The sequence below is a fragment of the Misgurnus anguillicaudatus genome, chromosome 19 (genome assembly GCF_027580225.2).
Source record: "Misgurnus anguillicaudatus chromosome 19, ASM2758022v2, whole genome shotgun sequence".
Taxonomy (NCBI): Eukaryota; Metazoa; Chordata; class Actinopteri; order Cypriniformes; family Cobitidae; genus Misgurnus; species Misgurnus anguillicaudatus.
The window spans coordinates 53,934,158-53,956,266 of NC_073355.2; the positions used below are offsets into that span (position 1 = coordinate 53,934,158).

A 22,109-nucleotide genomic window follows, 5' to 3' on the forward strand; every position below is an offset into this window, starting at 1 on the left:
ATTTTATACCATCTATAGCTAGATTAATATAAACTAATTTCCCAAATAGCTTCACTGGTGCTATATGGCACTAAGAATGGTTCTTCTATGACTACGAGCAAAGAACCAATTTTGGTGTGTACTTAACTGGATTTAGCCAAAAACCATAAATATTTGGCGGAAACTTGTATATTAATATCTGTTTAAATGAACTTTAACTTTGAAACGTTTAACCTTTACCCTGCCTCTCACTTCTTGAGCATCGTACTTTAAATTCCTTTGTATAGTATCGGGGTGGGAAACAGGAATGAACATTTGTGCTTTGCGAGTTACCTATAACGTGTTGGGAGACGACGTGGCTACAGTTTGCTTTGCCGATTGCTAAACGCGATAGGGAAACCGTTTGCCAGAATATACCCAGACCATATACCAACAATCTTTTACCAAAAAATATACAAGACATTTGAAAGCCTATCAAACAATGAAAAACTGATCTTTCTGTTAGCAGCACAATATGTGTCTGCATGTCATAATATAAGAAAAAATCAATCTGACCTGACTTAAGATGCTTAATGTATATTACTGCTTTATTCTATTTAACTTTGTTCTTATTTTAATCTTATTTCTATTACTTACCATTTTACTTTAATTTTGGACTATATGCTTTGTTTTATTTTTACTTTTATTTGTACGCAGCCCAGCTGTGAATGTACAGTTTTTGACACACCTGAATTGAAAATTAAATTAAAATTCTTCATCTAATATTTAATAACTTACCTTTAATAATGACTGTGTTTGTAGATCTTTCTCTGTGTCATTGAAGAGAGCAACTAAAATTATTTGGCTTAACACTTCAGAAAAACAACAGAAACTGGTTCATCAGGACCTACTGGGTTTACTGGCAGCCAGAGGCGGTCTTAACATAAAGGCATAGGTAGGCGGCCACCTGGGGCCCCCCACCAGCGGTCAAATTAGGGGGGCCCCCAACTAACCTAATAAATAGCCTACATAAATAAATAAAACCCTTATCATCATGAACACTTCAAAAGCATTGTAAATTGTATTAATATTCTTAAGAAATACGTTGAAACTTTGAAATAGTAGTTAAAATGTCCAGTTCTTGTTCTGTCACTAAACACTTACACCCCCTTCTTTCACAATGAAATGGACTAGTCCATAACGGTGTGCGCTGCGGCGCGAAAGCAGTGTTGCCAATTCTGCTTATTATAAGCGACTTTGGGCTTGCTTTTCTGTAAAGTCGCTTACAAATATTGGTAGTCGCGGGTCTCGTTATTTTGGGCTTGTTTCTAAAGTGTAGTTGCTTGGCTTGGCGTAGAAAAGTCGCTTGTTTTGGGCTTGTTTTCACAGGCCTGGTGCCCGTTTCAGAAAGGTGGGTAAGTGCAAACTCTGAGTTTGTTAACCCTGAAATAAGTTATAATAATAAGTATAAATTACACTTAAACAAAAATAAAACAAAAAAAAATAAACAGTATATTGAAATGACTAGCCTAAAGCCAATTTGATATACTTAGGTGCAGAGACGTCTAAGTGACTAACATTTTAAGTGCTTTTATAGAGGATCTGTAGATGATGATGTTCCATTCATTTGTAGGAATTTACAATTATGTCGCAAGAGGATTTTGAGACCTCGAGTGGATTTTTGTCATATCCACTTGCATTTCTGTGAGCGGTATTATTATTTTTTTGCAGTCATTTTAGATCTATAAATATCCCTACGTAACTAATATCAGTCTTTGTGGTGCTCTTACATCTAAACAGTTGCCTTGACATTTCTTAAATATCCATTCATCATTATCGCTGGTCTAGTGGGTAGTGGTGTGTGTGCAGTGGTTAGAGTAGACGTACTGTTGGCGATCGGAGTTCGAAACCCGTCTCGGTGTAAGGTTTTGTCTTGTATTTTCTTGTATTTTGTGTATTTTTGTTATTTATTCTTGTATTTTGATTCTCTGCTCTGTTTGGACTTTTATTTTGAAACTCATCATGCCATGTCACGCTTCACACTTCCTGTTTGTTTCTGTATATAAGTCACTTCCTGTTCACCTGTTAGCTGCTGATTAATGCTTAGCCCAACCAACCCGTTTCCCTGTACCTTTGCTGCGTCCGAAACCGCCTACTACATGCTATATAGTACGCGAAAAGCAGTAGGCGAGGCGAGTAGTATGTCCGAATACATAGTATTCGAAAAACAGTATGCGAAAAGTACCCGGATGACCTATTACTTCCGGTTAGATTTTGCAGTGTGCATACGATGGACACTTCACTATCCCATGATGCCCCGGACGAGGAGTTATCCAACGAAGAAGAAGAGGCACGCGGCTGTTTTCGCGCTGAAATGACATGACGTGATGATGATGTATGTCACTTGATGTAGCAACATGGCGGATGTAGTACGTCCGAATCTCATTCATACTACCAGGATTCATACTATACAGTACCTACTCTTTTAATGCCAAGTAAGTAGGTACTTAATCTAATTCAGTACCTACTATACAGTATGCGGTTTCGGACGCAGCCCTTGTGTCTGTATTCTGTTATCTGTATTCTGCCTGTTTATCTGCCTGTGTTTGACCTGTGCCTGTATATTTGGATTTTGAGTGAACTCTGCCTGCCTTGACCCAGTGCCTGTTTTGGATTACGTTTTTGGATCACCCTTACTGGATATGTTTGCTGGCCCTTTTTGGGATTTTTCTAATAAAAACCTTTTGCACATGGATTCACCTACTTCAGCGCTTTCTTCAAAGCACACACCGTTACACTCGGCGAATTTCTGTTTTATTCATGACAAACATTTGTAAAGTTCGTAGCCTTATATGACAAAGTATTATGCTTAATTTCATTTTTTAGCTGAGCTGCTGTCATCTTTTTGTCCATGTGATTGCATCTGCATGTAAATGAATATAATAACATACAGTACTCAGTTTATTTACTTCAGATATTTTGACCGTGATGAAAAATTAAATGTACGCATTTACTAGGGTAGCAATTTCCAAAAACAACTCTTTTCTTTGAAATATATGCTCATAGTTGCTGTACACTTGCAGTAACACTTTCAGTTTTAGTAGTAAAAATGATTAAGACCTCTTTGTCACGTGCTGTTGCCATGGTAAATCGTAATATCTGAGCTCCATTGATGATGTCTTTTCATTGTGGCTGAACTAATTCAGATCCGCTGTTCTATAACCGAAAACTCTGTGTTTCCTATCTCAGAGTAAGTCAACTTTGAGAGTTGGTTGAACCTCCTTATTGAAACAGGCCCCTGGTTGCTTATTTGTCTCGCGAGATCTGGCAACACTGCGCGAAAGATAAACACAAAGTGACACGGGGACTGGGAAAGTACACGAACAGAGACGTAAAGACAAATATAACCGCGAAAATGGGGCTTTGGTGAGTCAACATTGATAAAAAATTATTTTGTGGTGAAGTAAATAATGTTACTACAAAAAAAAAACTAATGTAACCCTACAGGGCTCCAGACTGCAAGTAAATAGTCGCATTTTGTGAGTATTTTCCCTGCCTATGTCACTGGCGCGACTGTGAAATTTAAATACAATTATATTAATATAATGCGCATTACGTCTGCGGCGCATCCAGTCACTCTTCCTGTTGCTGCCCGCCCCCCCGCCTTTCTATCACAGCTCAGGAGCATATCACCTCTCTAAATCAGGGGGGCAGGGTTTCATATTTTATTGAAGCTTCCCTGGACGCCGCCATTGCTTAGCGAACACCCATCTGCTGTTAGCATCCCATTGACTCCAATTCATTTTGCCGTCACTTTGACAGCGAATTACTTTACATCTGAGGCGTTTAAAGACTCCAATTGTCAATTAATTATTTCTAAACGTTCTTACGTTATGGCCCAGTAGAAACAGTTTTTGTAAAAATAGGCTAACGATTGCGTCATAACCTGCGACTTTCTGTCGCACAGTAGAGAAATTACCGTATGGACTGAGAGAGAAGCTCACAGGCAATCTTTTACTGTCTATGAGGCAATCGGGTGGACGTGAAGGCATAAAGTCAAGGGAAATTATTAATCCGAATACCTACCAAAATTTGCTCCTGTTCACGCTCGCCGTTTCTGCAAGATTCGGTGGGTGATTCAGATTTCTCGTGGCACGGCTATTACAATTGTCAGACAAGTTGCTCACGTGACATCTCCGTCATTAAGCTCAGTTTGAGTCTGTGCAGTACGCTAGACACCCAGGAAGTGCGTGCTTCTAATTGACTTCACTTGTCTCTGTTGAATCCAATGGGGTCGCTGTGTCCATTTCTTTTACTGTCTATGCTTTAAATCCGTCTCTTTTGTCCACTTTCGACCGCTTCTGCCCTGATTGTTTTGAGGTGTGGTCTATGGAGACTGCGGGCGAGAGCCTCTGCTTTCGTTTTCGGGAGAAATGACGGGTCTAAAATGATGCGAACTAATATTATGTCAGAGTCCGGTGCTTGTGTTGTAATAAACGATGCTGCACAGTGTTTTTTATGTGTATGTGAGAGCTTTCTCTGATATTTCAGCGTAGTTGATATAATCTCCCCACAACCTCCACACGCTCGCAAAATGACACTAATAAAAGAGGCGGAGATCAGCTGCTTCAGTTTAATCAATGAAAGCCTAAAAATAGCGCTGTACACTGCATATTCACGCTAGAAGTCAGAAAAACTTTTGTAAAAATTTGAATGTATATAAAGAATACAATTATTTGTATTTGTAATGAATTTATTAATGCATTAAACATGTTTGGACTTAGTTTTTAATGAATTATTAATGCATTGAACATGCTTGGACTTAGTTTTAGTGTTTATTTGCACCACCCAGTGACTGGCAAGTACACCTGACTGCAGCTTGCAGATTTGGGTGTGGGTGACCCTAGGGTGGAGCTGAACCCGCAGACCCTCCCATAACGCGTATCATTGGTTAGTAGCATAGTAATGACGTCGACGCCACGGTAAACAGGAAATGCGGTTGAAAACAGTGCGATCTTTAAAACGTTCGCCATATCGCGCTGACGTTATAAAATAATACTACTGAAATAATACTTTAAAGGCGGAGTCCACGATGTTTGAAAAACGGTTTGGAAAAGAAGACGGGCCGACTACCAAAACACACTTATAGCCAATCAAATCAAATCAAATGCCGGGTTGCGTATGTGTGGGACGGGTCTATCAACAGAAGGTCCAGATTCTATTGGGGTAGGGGCGTGTTTGTTTAGGTGATTTCAAATATCAACATTGGCTTTCAAACATCATGGACTCCGCCTTTAATAAAACGATTCAGTAAGAAAACTAAAAGTATTAATGAAAGCAGCAAAATTGGAGTAGAGCATATAGTTTCAATTATGTCTGATCTAAGGTGAACTTATAAGGAATTACAGAGTAGGCCTATTGTGTAATATCTGTGTAGATTTTAAAAGTTTTTCACATTATGTTGCACTTCACTGTGTAAATTACAAAATTACTTTAAACAATAATGGCACCTTATATAATTCTCATTTTAATCACTCCTCTAATAGTTCTTGTTTATTTTTGTGCTTTATATAGGCTATTACTAAACATTTATGGCTATGAAGTAGTTTGCAGTTAAACTACATACAGTACATTGTCAATTTCTGTATCCCATAGTATGCATGCCACTCAAAAAAAATCAAACCCATACCAGTGATAACTTTTATTTCAAAACAAAAATAATTGTTTAAAAGACATGATACACACATACAGATAATCACGTACATTAACCGTACACACACAATCTACACAGCCTGAAGTTCCCCTCCATCATTGAAAAAACAATCAATCGAGCAATAGCCCTGAACCTCCTTGTCGGAATAAAACCCATTCATACATATCCAGGTGGGCAGTCCTTGTATATTTCAAAGTCAACGAGTAGGGCACTCAGAGCTCTTGCCCATATTGTCTGGAAAATGCACTCCAGTTCACAACACCTAATTTAGATCAAATAAAGAACAAACAATATTGCATCATTTTGAAGAAATTGGCAATTGCAAATAGGCATTAAAGAGTCATACAAGGATTTTTTTTATGTATATGTTACACATATTACAGGAAAATGTTAGACAACATATGCTTGATTGTTATTGGCTTTGTCTGTACAGTAGAGTACCTAAGAGACTTACTTTGTTTATGAACAACATAAACCGATTAAAAACGTTTGTCAACACAAGCTTAAATTTGACTTGAGAAAGCCTATCCTAAAAGTTTGAAATAGAAGTTTGAAGAATTTCAGTTTGCAGATCAAAGTAGTTTTCAAGCTGAAAGCTTTGAAGGCAATACCGTCTATCAGACACAGACAAACAGACAGACGGACGGATATGACAGATAGGTAGAGATAGATAGACAGACAGAGATGGACAGACAGACAGACTTTCTCAAGTACCTTTTACAGTACTCACAATTTAGATTTAAAAAACTTACTGTCCAGCCATACAAAGTGGATATTTTCTCTGAATTTGGGCTTGCTAAAAACATCCCTGGAAACCTTGCATGTCAGTGAAAGTCACCATAAAGCCACATCGTCAGGATCAGGATCTGCCAGAGGATGTCAGGTGGCATCTGTTTAAAGTAGCAAACAGTCAGTCCAAAATGTAACTTTACATACAACTTATTAAAAGTGTAACTGATAGATTGACAGGAGTTTATAATGCACTTGGTCAAATAATCCACAGGCCGGGGGATTTCATTACCTCTAAATTGGAGAGTAAGAACAAGAGTAGCATCATTTTCAAACTCCTGTTATTTAGGTTCAAGATTTGAAATGGGAAACAATACCTGCTCTCTACGCTCCTCTTTTACTGGAGTTGCTCTTTCAGCATCTCTGCCCTTAAAAAGTTTAAAATATAAAGTCTCATAAAGACAGTTTGTTCTTAATGACATCCCTTAGGACAATAATTGAAATCCACTTGTTCAGATTGATACATGTAATGAATTTATAATTATAGTTAAAAACATTTATTTTAAAATGCTAAATTTAAGCATTTGGTAATTGAAGCTTCAATGAACAGTATGTATTAAAAAAAGAAGAAAACAAACAAACAAACAAACAAACCTCAAAGGGGGAATTCTCCAAAAGCAGCAGACACTGATGCAAGGCATGACAGGCTAAGTTAAAAATTAATACTGAGTTACTTTTAATTATATGAGGGGTTTCTATTGCATTTCACTTACCTCTGTAAAATCAAAGACCCCTGCTGTCAGAAAGCTCGGTGAATACTGAAATGGTTTCCTGATCAATAAATAAATGTATACTTATCAATAACATATCAAAAATGTATTCATAGAAAAAAGTCCTAGAATATAACTTTGTTGTTGTTACTATTAACTCTTAAATCCTATAGTTCTTCTTTTGGTTCAGTTTTGCCTTGTTTTAACCATAATCCCACCAAACCGCACACACGCACGGTTCTAGTTATTTGTGTGATATCATGTGACACAATCTTATTTGTACACCACTTCATTTTAACATCACACTAAACGCCACTTCAAAATTAAAAATTGTAAATAAAATAGAACATAAACAGTAGCTTGTACTCACCATGCAGCGATAAACATCAGAAATGAAAACTTGCTAAAATCGACGTCATGACTTCACGCCACTAACCAAAGAGAGAAGCAGTGTGGGCATGCCTGCACGTGCAGCCCCGTCCCAGGTGCATACCCGCCCAAATCTGCAGGCTGCAGACAGGGTCTTCTCGTGACTGGTGCCACCAAATTGAGGCCCAGCGCCACCTGTACAACTTGGTGGCGCCAGTGCAACATCTCTCAAATGTTAGTCTGGAGCCCTGCTGATGTTGTGTCATCCACTATGGGGTGCTGTTGAGTCTTAATTTGCCCACAACTTTCAGCAAATAGAATGGTTTTTGGTGAAAAATCTTATGTTGACACAAAAATTCAACAATACACTGTTGGAAAATTCACAACCCTTTTGTTATGTTTGTGAAGAAAACATCAAAGACAATATAAAAAGTGATTGTAGACTGGATGTTTTTTACCTTTTATCACAGTCTTGGGCATGTGAAAGATTAGTAACAACATTGGCTTTGATGCATTGCTAATTTTTGTGCAGCATTAGATTTAAATTCTTTCTCCCTCATTTACTGTTTGTGGCTGTTTTTGCCCCATTTACTTATTCTCTATTGGTTTGTGTAGTGCTGTACTTTGTGTGACCTCTGATTTCCATCTTCATTTTGGAGTAAAAAAATACTTTTATAGATCGAATGGAGGGGCCCATACGTACCTTCGCCTTGGGCCCCCAATTTGCTAAATCCGCCACTGCTGGCAGCAAACCAAAGCGCCGAACATTGAAGACTTTATTAAACAAAACAAGAAAACAAGAACCCATGAGGGGGCAAAACAACATAAAACAAAGCACTAGAACATGAAAACACTAAAGTAGACAATTGACTTAATAAACTAGACTTAACTTGACTAACTAAACAATACACTTGACTAGACGTAACTAGGATGAACAGGAACAGAGGGCTGTTTCATAAAACTATTTCTAAATAAGCCAGGCTTATTTTGTTAAGTCTGGCTTATTGCCGGTGGATTTCGTTTCATAAAACAAACTTAAACTAGTTCAACCCCGGTTACCATGAAAGCTTATGCTTGGAAACTAGCCTGGTCTGGAGCAGGCTAACTGTCAGGCTAAGCCTCAGTTGTTGCTTAACTAGACTTCCACTAACACTGAACTGTAAATGCAATGATATTACAGCTGACTTTCTGACATTTTATTTGACTTTATTAACCACTATCAGTCTAACAATTTACTTATAAAGCTACTAAATGTAATAAAATCTGTTAAAATAATAATTAATACAATATAGACATGTGTTTCATAATATGGTATGTGATAGGCTTATCAAATGTTTAATATAAATTATAATCTTTAAATGTACAATTTGAACAATTATATTGTTAAAAAAGTGACAAAAAATGTTGTATCTAAATTCATATAATAGGCTTTATGCCCAGCTGCACTACTTCCTGAACTTCAGCCAGCTCCTTGTTTCCTGTCTGCCATTATTGGACAAACTGATTAATCCAGGTGTGCCTGACCTCAGTAGTCACAACAACAATATTGAAACACACCTGGATTGGTCAGTTTGTCCGGTGGTGGCGGGCAGGAGACGGGGAGCTGGCTGGGGTTCGGGGGGTGGTGCAGCTAGGCATAAAGCCTATTGCAGTGTATTGACAAATATTTAATACAATTCAGATTGTCTGTCATACAGAAAGGAGATTTAATTTTAATATACAACACACACAAGTCAAGTACAGTCATTTTTGTTTTATGCTTGGTGTCAGTAGCGGAGTGGCAATCGGGAGAGTCGGGATTTTACCCGGTGGGCCGGTAATGTTTTGAGGCTGCGAGGGCCAATCTGATAATAGTTATACATTGCGAGTTATATTAGCAACACCGTCTGGTGGCCTGCTGCTGCTTCCCTCTGGTCAAACTGTATAGCCTCTCTGCTCAACACAGTACTGTATATAAAAGTGCTCAACACGTTCGGCAGGTCCAACCATGTCTAGGATTTACAAAAATACGTGGATCAGTGAGCGGGATCCATCAAGCACCCGTTGTGTTTCACACATAGGCTACTCCATTTGCATTGTGCTACTGAGCATCCTTTTTATCACAAAACCATATACTTTAGATATTATTTGATAAGGGTGGATTAAAGATGTTTAAAATCTCTAGCCTGGTGGTCAGGACTTGAATGGATCAAATCAGCAGATTCGCAAAGGTTTACTTATCAAATTAGCAGGGTAACTTTGCAGTATACCACATTATATATTTCCTACTATGTATATATGATTTCCATATTATAGATGAGAGTATTCAACGGCAATAAACATCTCAAATGGCAATAAATATTCTCACAACATTAAAGGAACAGTATGTAAGAAATTTATATCAATTAATCATAAAATGGCCCTGATATGTCACTAGACATTAAGAAATCATTCTCATTTCAAATACTTATATCACTGACAACAGTGTTCCGGCCAGGATATTGACATTTAAAAAGTGAAGTTGCAGCCCTCAACTGATGTTTATGTTGTCATGTTGTGTATTGGCCACCAGTTGGGTGATTGCAGTACCAGTTTTAGCCACAAGTTTTGTTATTGCAATACCAGTTTTGGCCACAATCCTACATACTGTTCCTTTAATATTTCTCAATACTTTGACAAAAATAATTTTTAAAGAAACTGTATTCTTACAGTTATTCAAAGATCCACACATTATTCTGCATATGATTTGAAAAGTAGATTCTGCAATGAACATCTCATATTTTCACGGTTTAATCCATGTTTCTGTTGTCTCTGTTCTGATTGTTGTCATTGTTCTCACTGATTACCAATCATCACACCTGTTACTATTTATTCTTTGTGTATATATAAAGTCTCCTCGTTCAGCGCAAGTCTTCTGTCAAACATATAACAAAATTCGGCCCGCAGAAAGATTTTTATTTACTTAGTTGTATATCCGTTTGATTATTGATGTAAACGTTTACGTGTCGTATCTAAAAGCGCATGTTAAACGCGTGTCAACGCGCTGCTTTGTTCTTTCAAAAGTGCGTGAGAGGTTGCGCGTCTTTCGTTGCTACGCAATCATGAGACGCGCTTTCTGTGATAGCGAGAATAAGGAATGCGTGATCAGATTTTTCATCTGCACCTCACGTCAATCATATCATTGTCACAATACGATCAGCTGGTCGGGACACGGAAGAGCTGTAACCCGGGCTTACTCAGCTGTTACTCAGCTGCGGAGGGGTTCGTTAGTAAAGTCACAGGCAGCTTTCACTGACAACACAAGCAAAGAATAGGAGAAACGTGCAAAAGATCAAAGATGGCCAAGGCCGCCTTAATGCACGGGCTTACCTGGGCTGAAGCCCAGGGGCCTCCCAAGTTCAAGGGCCTCCCAAGTTTGCGTTCATGACGAGCTGAAAATGTCATATTGTTTTGTAACTTGTCGGGTTTTCTGTCAGTCACTCTAATTGCACGTTACATGGCTGCTGATTGGTCCGTTGTAACTGTGCATTCGGACCGCCACCGGCGAGAGCGTCAATAAAAGCTCTGGCCGCCCTGCCAACGACGCTAAAGGAAAGGTGTAGTGGACGCTCTGACCCTCGAATGTATTCCCTGAACTAATCTCAGGCGGAGGTTTCCGCCTTCCGATTGGTTGCTGCCGAACATTTCCGGCTTCCGATTGGTTGCCGCCGAACCGCGTCATATCTCATTACCATAAAGTTGAGCTGATTTCAACTCTCCTCGACGCTCACGGCGCATTCACACGGGGCGTAAGCGTTAACGCTTAACAGAAGGCTTGTCTGAAGCGTGGCCAACAGCCAATCACAGTGGCCGCTACACATGCTCCGTTCTTCCATAAACGTAATTGGCTGGCTCTGTCTAGGTAATTTGCATAAGGCGATCTGATTGGCTGACGCACGCGTTGCCGCTTGAAATGTTGAGAAATGTTCAACTTCTGCCGCGAGCAAAGGCACTGACGCAGCGCCGACGGATCCACAATTCAGTTCGGCAACGCATGACGTCACCCATTAAAAGTGAATGGGAAGCGTTAACGCTGACGCCCCGTGTGAATGCGCCGTAACTTAACGTGAAATAAAATGTCAGACGTAACATATTTTTTATTATGCGTAATGTAATTAAGTGCGCGTTGTCAACTTGACATTCCTGCACGTTAGACTGAGTGTGACAGAGAAACGGGAAATAATCCACCAACAAATGAAAGAGTAATTTCTGAAATTTCATAATGCACTAGTGAGGTGCAGCCCTCTCTCTTGCCCTGTCCCAATATTCACACTAAGCCCTAAGGTCTTCCTCGAAGTGGACACTTGTTGAAAGTGCACTTAGCAGAGTAAGTGCGTAAGGGCCCGAAGCGGTGAAGAGCAGAATTGAGACAGTTTGACACACGTCACTATCTACGTCACTTCTGTCTGTTGTGCTGGGGCTGGATTCACGAAAACATTCTTAAGACAAAAAAATTGTAAAGTAGTTTAGATAAATTATAAGAAGTTCGTAACAATGTTTCAAGTGCACTTCTCAAACACTTCTTAATATTCTCAAATATTTACATAAGAATATCTTAAATGTTTGTCTTAAGAGTAAAATGACAAGCTTTGAAATGAATTATTCTACCCTGCTCATGACCCTGTGGATCGATTGCTGGTTTACCCGCTCAGAGCGTTTTCCAGCTGTTAGTAATTTCACAATAAATGTACTATAAAGTAAAATGTTAGCTAATATTATCATCACTAATACTTATGTGTTTTGTAACACAATAACTGAAGTAAGCCATTGAACTCTATTATTTTAGGAGTATGAAATTCCTTATTAAACTTATCTTTGTGAAGTAAACATTTTAAATGTTTTCCCTCTGAGTTTTGCCGGCGTCCGACCATAGCAACCGTTTCGCTCCCTCATTGGTTAGCTGTTGGAAATGTCAGGACACTACAAGGATTCTGGGTAATAGCCCATAGCAAAGTGCGGTCTGATGCGCACTTGCGAAAAGGGTGCATTAAGTGCCCTTATGATCACCCCTGAGAGCACCATTACAGAATCGGGACACCCTACGGTCTTGCACCCGTTAGCGAGAGCGCGCATATGAGGGGCACAAGGGCAGAAGTGCGTATATTGGGACAGGGCCTCTCTCTCTCTCTCTTTCGTGCGCACGCTCGCTTGTTCGCTCTCTGTGCTCATTCAGCTGAGTCTCTGGCATGCAGAAGTCTCTCCCACCGTGCACAAGAAACTGTGCCGCTAAATTAAGAAAGGAGTTCCCGCACATAATGCTGTTAGTTGTTATAAAGTTTAAGTTCACTCGCGTTTATATCAGTGACGCGTGCGCAGCTGGAGCGATGTAGTTTGACCCGACGTCAGCTCACAGTACACACATCTGTTGGTAGAAAGACGAGAAAGAGACGCAACGGTAAAGGTGCAAGTCTAAGAAAGTAAAGGGCGACAAAACCATCTCAAATGATGATCCCCTGATAGCACCATTATAATCTCATTATCTAAAGATCTTATATACAGGTATGTTCCCTGTCTGTCTTGTACATATTCATACTTGGTCGTTTTACATGCTTGTGTATGCATAAATACTAAATACAATGCATACTATATCTTCAGATAAATAACTGATTAAAAAACAAGATTCTGTCTATAAAGACTTAGCTTTTGTTATCATTAATGCATTTAACAAGATTCTGTCTATAAAGTCTTATCTTTTGTTATCATTAATGCATTTTCACTTTAAAACTAACTTTAACTTCTTATATTTTTAAAACTGTGGTGAGCATTTAGTTAGTGAGTGGCAATTTTCTGCAAATTATATTCCAAAAACTATATAAACATAAAGCTTATAAACATATAAACTTTCACACATTTTGGTTTTATTTTCACCACAAGTTGCTGTGTGTGGTTGTTAAATAAAGTGTCTTGTGTTTATGCTCAAGTGGGCTCAGTGATATGTTAATAACAATATTATGGTGTTTTCTGGCTCAAAGAGGGAAAACTCACTGTTGTATGTCTCGAAAGAAACTAATGCATTTTGTGATGTAGATTACCTAGATATTACACTTAAAAAAGAGACTATAAATCGATGGGAAGGGGGGCCTACAAAACCTCTTAGCCCCGGGGCCTCACATTAGGTTAAGGCGGCCCTGAAGATGGCTATGTATGCAACTCACTCATCTCAAAATGAGTGTATAATAAGTATATCATCATGTTGCTTGCTATGCAGTTACACATAGAGCAGTAATATTATTTTTATACAGAGATGGTACATAGCCAATTCAATACTGTGAGGTAAACAATCCAAAATAAATAAAAACAGAACATTTTGGGTGGCAAAAAATGTAGGCTAATCGTTCATAAATGTATTCAGGAATTGAATTTGTTAGTTCAAGGTTTTAGTAGAAAAAGTTTAAGAGAAGGTTAAGAAAAGAGTTACCTTCTGTTATAAAAAAATGTAAAAAAGAACTTTGCAGTAGTATTTGATTTATTATTTTTTCATTTTATATATATTTTATATGTTATATTTTAATAAAAAGTGTTTAAAAAAGTGTAAACAAATTGTAAAAAAAAGTTTATAGTAATAAACAACCTGCAGTTTAATGTTTTCATTTTTCCCTTACTGTATCGAAAATGAACCGAACCGTGGCTTCAAAACCGGGGTTCGCACCGAACCGTGATTTTTGCGTACCGTTACACCCCTAATATATATATATATATATATATATATATATATATATATATATATATATATATATATATATATATATATATATATATATATATATATATATATACATCTGTTACCTCTATGTTCAATTGCTGGATCATTGTCTCGGTTTGTGTCACTGTTACAGTGTTTGTCTTGGTCCCTGTTCCTGTCTACCCGTTTGTTCATTTATCGCGCCTTGTTTTTGATTTAATAAATGTTATTTATTACAAACTTTGCGTTTGCATCCTTCTACCTGTTCCGGGGACGTGACAGAATGATCCAGCCATTTGAGGACGCAACAAGTTAGTTTGAAGCGGATCTCCACCTAAGATTTTTTGGGGGGGATAGTAGTGAGCATCGAGTTCCGGGGAGGACTGCGACCAATGCTTGATTCAGTTCTCAGGAGGGCTCATGCTCGATTCATGATGGTCGCTGCCATACACGAGTCTGTTCCCCCGAGATGGCCAAGTCGGTTCCCGTGAGGGTGGAATCTTGTTTTTAACATGTGCAGTACACAAACCAATGTTCCTTTTGATGGGGATATGCCGATACGTGTTTACATGACCAAAATTTTGGGTTAGAAAAGAGGTAACCCAGGGCAAATATTCGGGATTTTAAAAACAGGTATTTGAGCATATTTGTGTTTTTGCCGGTGTTTACATTTACTTGCACGACCGGGTTATTGCTAATATTCCGGATTTGAATGGGTTATTGGCTGCATGTAAACGTAGTCATTGATATCCCTGCTGAAAAAACCAGCATCAAACCAGCATGGGAATTATGCTGGTCTATGCTGGTTTAGCTGGTGGTCACAGCATACCAGCACCAAAACACAACATATGCTGGTATGACCAGCATGGGATGCTGGTGCTAATGCTGGTTTAGCTGGTGCTAATGCTGGTGCTGATGCTGGTTTGATTTTTTTCAGTAGGGATGTGGGGCCCTTCATGGCACATATGTGGGTAAAATAATTTTTTGCTTGAAATACATCTTTATACATTTAAATTCTTGAAATAATAACTTTTGGTTGATTTTATGATTTGATCAGTATAAAACAAAAAATTTACATTTAATTGTGATATTTATAATGTTTACCTACCAATTATTAATTTTAATTTGCATAGACCATGAGTGAAAATAAGAAATTTAGTCAGAAAGTTCATCAGTTTGTTAGTGTGTAAATTAAAGAAATGTTTCAAACATTCTGAAAGAAGTCTGATTAGTGGAGTCAGGTGTTTCATATAAGGAGATCTGCTCACTGCTACGACACATTACGCTTGACAAAGTAGTCCTGCTTCAAATGTTTTTAATTGTGATTTTTTTTTCTCATAATATAAACTCATATTTTAAATAATATTTGCTAAAATAGGCAGACTTTTAAAATTACAACTATAAAGATGATAAACATTTAAACTACAAGTAAACGCCCACCCAGACACAAGGATACAGTTTCTACTGGAGCAGCAGGAGTCTCTCACAACTGTTACACTTATAATTTATTTTCTTGAGTTGTGTTTTTAGAAAATGTAATACTATGGCGCAAGTTCACATACAATACAGCGATGAATCAAAGCAAACGTGCAAGAACATTTAATGAGTTTGGCTGTGGATGCTTTGGAAGTTCTTCATAAAACTGTTGAGTAAAGATTAAATGATGATCAGAATTAAGACCATCTCCAGAACAGTGAGCAATGTTTGTGTTGTTTTTTAAGTATTTTAAGAGTTTCACTTGTTAGTCATTACCTGCATTAGCAGTTTTTAAATGTTGATGATTATTTTAGGATTGAAAGTGTTATAAATTGACAAAGTATTTTGATATTTTGAACCTTTACAGTTTTTTTTTTTTTTCATTTTCATATTGCACCTCCTTCATGTTTTGTGATGTTATAGATAAATGAACTGTTGAATATTTATGCTGAAAACTTAACGCCAACATTTGTATATTAAACAAGATCTTGACTCTGTTCACTTACAAACAGACACTTATAATATCTGTTGTGCAGAGTAAAAAAAAAGGATTTGTCCTGTATGAGAATCATGTAATCTCCACATACAGATGATCTGATCACACCTACTGCTGAACAATTACATTACATTACAGTCTGATATCAACACAAACCCTAACCCAAACACACAATCTGATCTCTTCTGAAGCTCTCATGAAAGCTCCATTCGCTACTCAGAAAGATAAATATTAATGCTTTGAGAAATAATATTTGAAGAGTTTTGTTGCAAAATGAGATAAATCCGTTTTCAACATTTTTGTCAAAACATTGATTTATTATTATGTTATCATGATATTTTGTTTTATGGTGCTACCTAGCTGTATTTTTTAAGTTATGCAGAAAACAAACCAACTGCAGTTGAATTGATATTTATTGGAATGCACAACCAAAAAACGATATTTCTGAAAAATAAAAAAAATAAAAATGAGTTATCTCGTTTTGCAACGAATTTCTTCTAACAGCAAAATTACCCTGATAGGCATGCTCATTTCTTGCGCTGCTGCACAAATAGGTTCAGCAGTTTGTCATTGAGGTACCGCGAGAGCAGACTTCTTCGTATGCTTTTGAATCAATCTCGCGGTAGTTTGATGTCAGAAGACGATCTATCTGCGCAACGCTGCTTGAAGTATATAAAACGGTTGTCATCCTTTAATTTGATTGGTTATTGGTCTCCGAGCCACAATTGTGATTGGTCAGATTGACCCGCCGTGTCTAATTTACCAGAACTGACTGAGGTAAATAAATTCTTCATTGTGTAGAGGTTTAATATCTTAATCGCACTGAGAGAAAAGTGTAAAATGAAAGTGATATAATCATCATCTTAAGTGCCTAAAAGTCGAGTAACAGTGAACATGTCGAGTTTAGACATCATTTGTGAAAACATTCACGCTGACCACGCGCTGCGGTGGTTCGCAAACTGGGAGCGCGGAGCCGCATGTGTCGCTTGCGTCGTGGAGATGATAGAAAGGCCGGACGTGTCGGTAAGAACCAGAAAATCGCGATAAATTATTTAAAAAAATGAAACACGGTGTTTATTGAGCTCTCATGTTTCTACAGTCTTTGCGCAAGCGCGCTGCGCTGGTGTGCGTGACTCGCGCGGAGGAGATACGCGAGCTGCTGTACTGTGAGGAAAATCTGAGAGTAAACTTCACCTGCTCACTAATGCGTGAGAAATACACACATAAAACACACAAATACACATATAAAACAAACACACATGAGAGTAAACTTCACCTGCTCACTACTGCGTGAGACACAAAGCAAAACACAAAATATATTTATAATTATATTATAACTCTTTACCCGGACAAGTGAAACATAAATTTACTTGTCCAAAGGACAAGTTCCTCAAAAAGTTAATGTCAAGCCCTGATTTTCTTGCAGACTGTGGCTGAGAATAATTCAGTTTTAAACCTCTTCCAAATTATATATAGACTATGCAATTATCAGACACAGATATTACCTGTCACTCTGTTATCCTTTCTTGCCCCCTTTGCAAAAAAGCGGTGCTTTTCCACGACTTGCTTTCATAGTTTTGAAAGATAAAATCATTTTTTTCAAAGACCTGATCATTATTTTAGTATAATCATATAAGTTAAAAAGCAGCATTAAAAACGTAGTGTTAAAAGGTGTAATAGTGTAATTGTTTACCATATAAAATTTGCTTTGTGCTTTGATCTAGTTTCATCTCACTTCAGTTTAAAGTGCCCATCTTATGACTGCTTTTTCACAAGTTAAATAGGTGTATGAGTTCCATAAAGCATGTTTCAAAAGTTGTTTGCTTGAAATAGCTTGTAGGAAAAGATTGTTACCCATCTCTAGTAGCCTCTTCAGTGCATTTCAGATTGTGCTGTTTTGAGCTAGACATTACATATTTATGAGCTGCTGCTCCTTTGATCACGCCCCACTGCTAACGTCATGTGCCCGTGCGCATGCTCAGTGGTATCGTGAGCAGTACAGACCATACTGTGTTGTTTTTATATATTATTATTAACGGTTTATGTTGCCAACAGACAAATCAAGCAAAAAAGTACCACTAATAAGTACACTCCAGGAGAAGAAACTCATGACACAATGATTCAGAGTAAATTGTGATGTAGCAGTCTCAACAGTACACTCGTTTTCCCTGGACAATGCTAACATATTCCTGTTATAAAACATTTTCAAACGCATTATTTTCGCAAATGACAGAAATTTAGACCCGGCGGGGGATGTATACTGCTTGTGGACCGCGTGCTAATTGCTAGAAGCTAGTGGGAGGTCCGGACCGTAAAGTTACAAGAGTCTCGGGGGTACGTTAGCCTCGTCAGAAAAGCCGGGTCGGTAAGGCCCGGTCTTGGTTAGTTTGGCAAAACACTTAGTTTGGCAAAGCACTTAGTTCATGTAGAATTGTAAAATAAAGCCGTTAAATATATTTTTTTTAACTTTCGAAACCACGCTGCAAACTATCTAGCCTGCAAAAAAGTATCTATATACAGTGTTTCTCAAAGTGTGGGGCGGGCCCCACTGGTGGGGAATAGGAACATTACAAGTGGGGCGTGAAAAATGGGAGAAAATCTATTAATTCAATTATTTATTGACCATACACTCAAAACGGCACATTTAAACATAAACCTAGCTTAAAACTTAAATAAATCAGACTGTAGAAAATGTCACGCGGTAACTTAAAGCCTAGCCGATTACGATTTTGTTTGGGCGATTGGGACAGGTGGGGCTTGGAACTCTTCCCTACCTCCAAAGTGGGGAATGGCAGAAAAAGTTTGAGAAACACTGGGCTACGGTCTACATTACAAACAATTATTCACATTACTATACATTTAAAAGGTATAATTTACGGGATTAGCATCAGTGTATGGTCTCTGTTTTGAGATACAGATGCTCTAGCATCGTAAATGTAGTATTTTGTGACAGAAGATGACAACATGCAAAATATAACGTGACTTCTTACCTTTTGTGTTTGACATAACGATCGCAAATCGAATCAAGTCTGTTTCAGATGTGTGAATGATCCATGAAAGTCCAATAAAATCCAATGACCATTTTTGTCCACAAATGCGTATAATCCCTGAAATATAGATACATAGTCTTACATCAGATTTCGCATGAACATCTTATTGCCTACAAACTGAGGACTATTTGCGTCGTAACACACTGTATATGAGATTATACTTCAGGTTCCAATAAACACTCGTTAAAACTTTGTTTTTAAAAGTAGGCGGGAGTATAATCCATAATATCCAAATAGCGCTGTTATTTCCGTGAGACATGATAACAGCACTTTAAGTTTAAAGTAAACGATTTTATAGGTAATTTACTACACATTGTCATAGGCCTATACATACTCTGTGGATTATTAAGGATACATTTTACTTAACACTTTTGCTAAATGGGGTAAGCACACTTACTTTCTCATTTCAGATGTGTATGTTCTTCTAAGAAGTAATCAGGCCTTGACCTTAACTTTTTTCCTCACCAGCCAAAGTGTCTAGTTGTTTTCAAAAGTTATAGCCACTTAGCATTTTCACTGGCTACAATTTTGTTGCTGGTAAAAGAAATTTTATACGATTAAATTTGACTTTGGCATCCTAAATTGACTTTAATTCGAGCAAGTTTACTTTATTTAGCTAGATTAGATGCAGATTGACTTTTAAAGTGACACTTTGTAGTTTTTCAACCTTCATAATATAGACCCTTGTGATAGTGCATCAACTTTAAATAGGTTGAATGACATGTCTACCATAGCCTGACGGGGTCTGTATCGCTTTTACTCGTAAAACTTAGGGTTTCAGGTAGTAACCCGAGCACAAAAAGAACTACAAAATTCGACTGCTTTACGGCATACGTCACTTCCTCTACTTCCTCAACACAAATTTAAGGCTACTTAAGGAGTGTAGAGAGCAACTTCTATCATGTGACTCTGTGGCACCGTGTTAGTGTCATGGACCTATGACATGGGCGACCCAGGTTTGATTCCCCCTGAAGGAATTTTTTTATATAAACTCACGATCTCGATTCATACACAAATGCGCTCTTCTTTTTAAATAACGGCGATTCTCTTGCATATATTTCCCTCTACTCAGATACCCTCTAATCCAGCATGTCTTATCAGTCAAACTTGCTCACACTCACACAGTGTAAAACCAAACCCTATTCATTCACCAATCAGATCTGAGCATTTCCCTCTTCCTCATTTGCTGCGTTCCGCTGTCACTCGCGTGATGTATAACAAAGAGGCAGACCTAAACATATCGGTTTACTTGGATTTGGAGCGACAATTTTCACAGAAAAGAGAGGAAAAACGAGTGCCATTGCAGAAAATGCAACAATATTTGTTCCGAAAAAGGCAAGGAAATACTTGTGGTCGTTTCTCAGTTGGAAGGCTGCAGCCTCCGGAGGTCAAATATGCAGGCTGCATACATCATCAAGCCTGGTTTATTAAGGTAAACTGAGCATTAAATTCGCAAGTCATAAGCATATTACAACAATTTTCTATTAACTAAGAATAATAGTCAACTTAATAATAGTTAATATTCTGAAATAAGACGGTCTTGATAATGTATGCAGCTTAGAAATGCGACATCCGGAGGCTGCAACCTTCAGATTGAGAAACGGCTTTTGTATCACCGCCACAAGTTCCTCATCAGAAAGTTGTAACATGACTGCGTTTCTCCCTGATGCCTCGAAATGTTGATCATTTAGCGTTTTAAAGGTTTAGTTTTTTAGTTTTAAGGTGGGACAGTTCTTTTCCTTTGCGACAGTGCCGCGGCGCTTGTGGCCTCTAGGGGCGCTAGACGTGAAAAATACATGTCTAGCGCCCCCTGGTGGCCAAAAAGTTCTGCGGAGTGCCTTTAAAGGACTAGTACCTTTTCATAAAAAAAATACAGATAATTTACTCACCACCATGTCATCCAAAATGTTGATGTCTTTCTTTGTTCAGTCGAGAAGAAATTATGTTTTTTGAGAAAAACATTCCAGGATTTTTCTCATTTTAATGGACTTTAATAGAATTTTCTTGTCAAAAATGACAATCGTTTCGCTAGATAAGACCCTTATGCCTCGTTTGGGATCGTTATAGTCCTTTGAAACTCCGTTGAAAAAAACTGTTAAGTGTTGAGTTAAGTATTAAGTGTTGAGCTCTATTAACTCTTTCGCCGCCAGTATCTCGTCAATTAAGAGAAAACGCTTCCCCGCCAATGACGAGATTTTCCGTAATACTGCTATTATCCACCAGGTGGCCCTTCCCCAACTTTTTAAACCCGGAAGTATTGCCCTATGGCAAGTGGCTGCATGTCCGTGTCTGTTTTAAAGATCGCTCTGAATTGGATCTCTATGAAAAGTCCGTCACAAAAATGGAATTATCTCAAAATTTGCTCAAAATGTGGTGTTTTTGCAGAAATCTACCCATATTCAAAAGCTGATTACAAAAGAACCACTGAAGGTAGGATTAAACTTTTTTTGTTTGAAAGCAGAGGGTCTGTTCTTTCATTTGGTATATTGTATGTTTATATATTTAAAGAAAAACATTTTCTGGAAGGCATTAAACTTTGGTGAAAATCATGAAAAACGCTGGCGCTGGCTGACAACTTTTTTTTAAAACGCTGGCGGTGAAAGAGTTAAAGTCCATTAAAATGAGAAAAATCCTGAAATGTTTTCCTCAAAAAACATAATTTCTTCTCGACTGAACAAAAAAGACATCAACATTTTGGATGACATTGTGGTGAGTAAATTATCTGTATTTGGACTAATCCTTTAAGTGCAGACTGACTACCCAAATTAAGTCTACATTTATTAGCTGGTATATAGCAGGTATATCAGTATAGATCATATCATATATTTATAATAGATTTACTTCTAAT

At 37.9% G+C, this 22,109-nt stretch overlaps 2 protein-coding genes and 1 long non-coding RNA gene across 3 annotated transcripts in view; 1 reads left to right on the forward strand and 2 right to left on the reverse strand.

The window, feature by feature from the left end:
* LOC129426532 (NACHT, LRR and PYD domains-containing protein 12-like) overlaps positions 1-1,731 on the reverse strand; it is a 216,732-nt gene extending 215,001 nt beyond the window's left edge. Inside the window, exon 1 of the mRNA XM_073856736.1 lies at positions 757-1,731. The gene's annotated coding sequence lies outside the window, so the exon portion shown is untranslated. The remainder of the gene's footprint in view (positions 1-756) is intronic.
* A 4,853-nt stretch (positions 1,732-6,584) lies between these two features.
* LOC141350945 (uncharacterized) lies at positions 6,585-7,284 on the reverse strand. Its single transcript, XR_012359042.1, has 3 exons — positions 7,174-7,284; positions 7,055-7,107; positions 6,585-6,828 (listed from the first exon to the last, which is right to left on the reverse strand). It is a non-coding gene; the product is annotated as an uncharacterized lncRNA (long non-coding RNA).
* A 9,680-nt stretch (positions 7,285-16,964) lies between these two features.
* Positions 16,965-22,109, forward strand: part of LOC129436865 (meiosis inhibitor protein 1-like) — a 28,609-nt gene continuing 23,464 nt past the window's right edge. The window contains exons 1-2 of the mRNA XM_073857877.1: positions 16,965-17,234; positions 17,311-17,419. Coding sequence (XP_073713978.1) covers positions 17,106-17,234; positions 17,311-17,419 — 238 coding nt within the window. The 5' untranslated portion in view covers positions 16,965-17,105. The remainder of the gene's footprint in view (positions 17,235-17,310; positions 17,420-22,109) is intronic.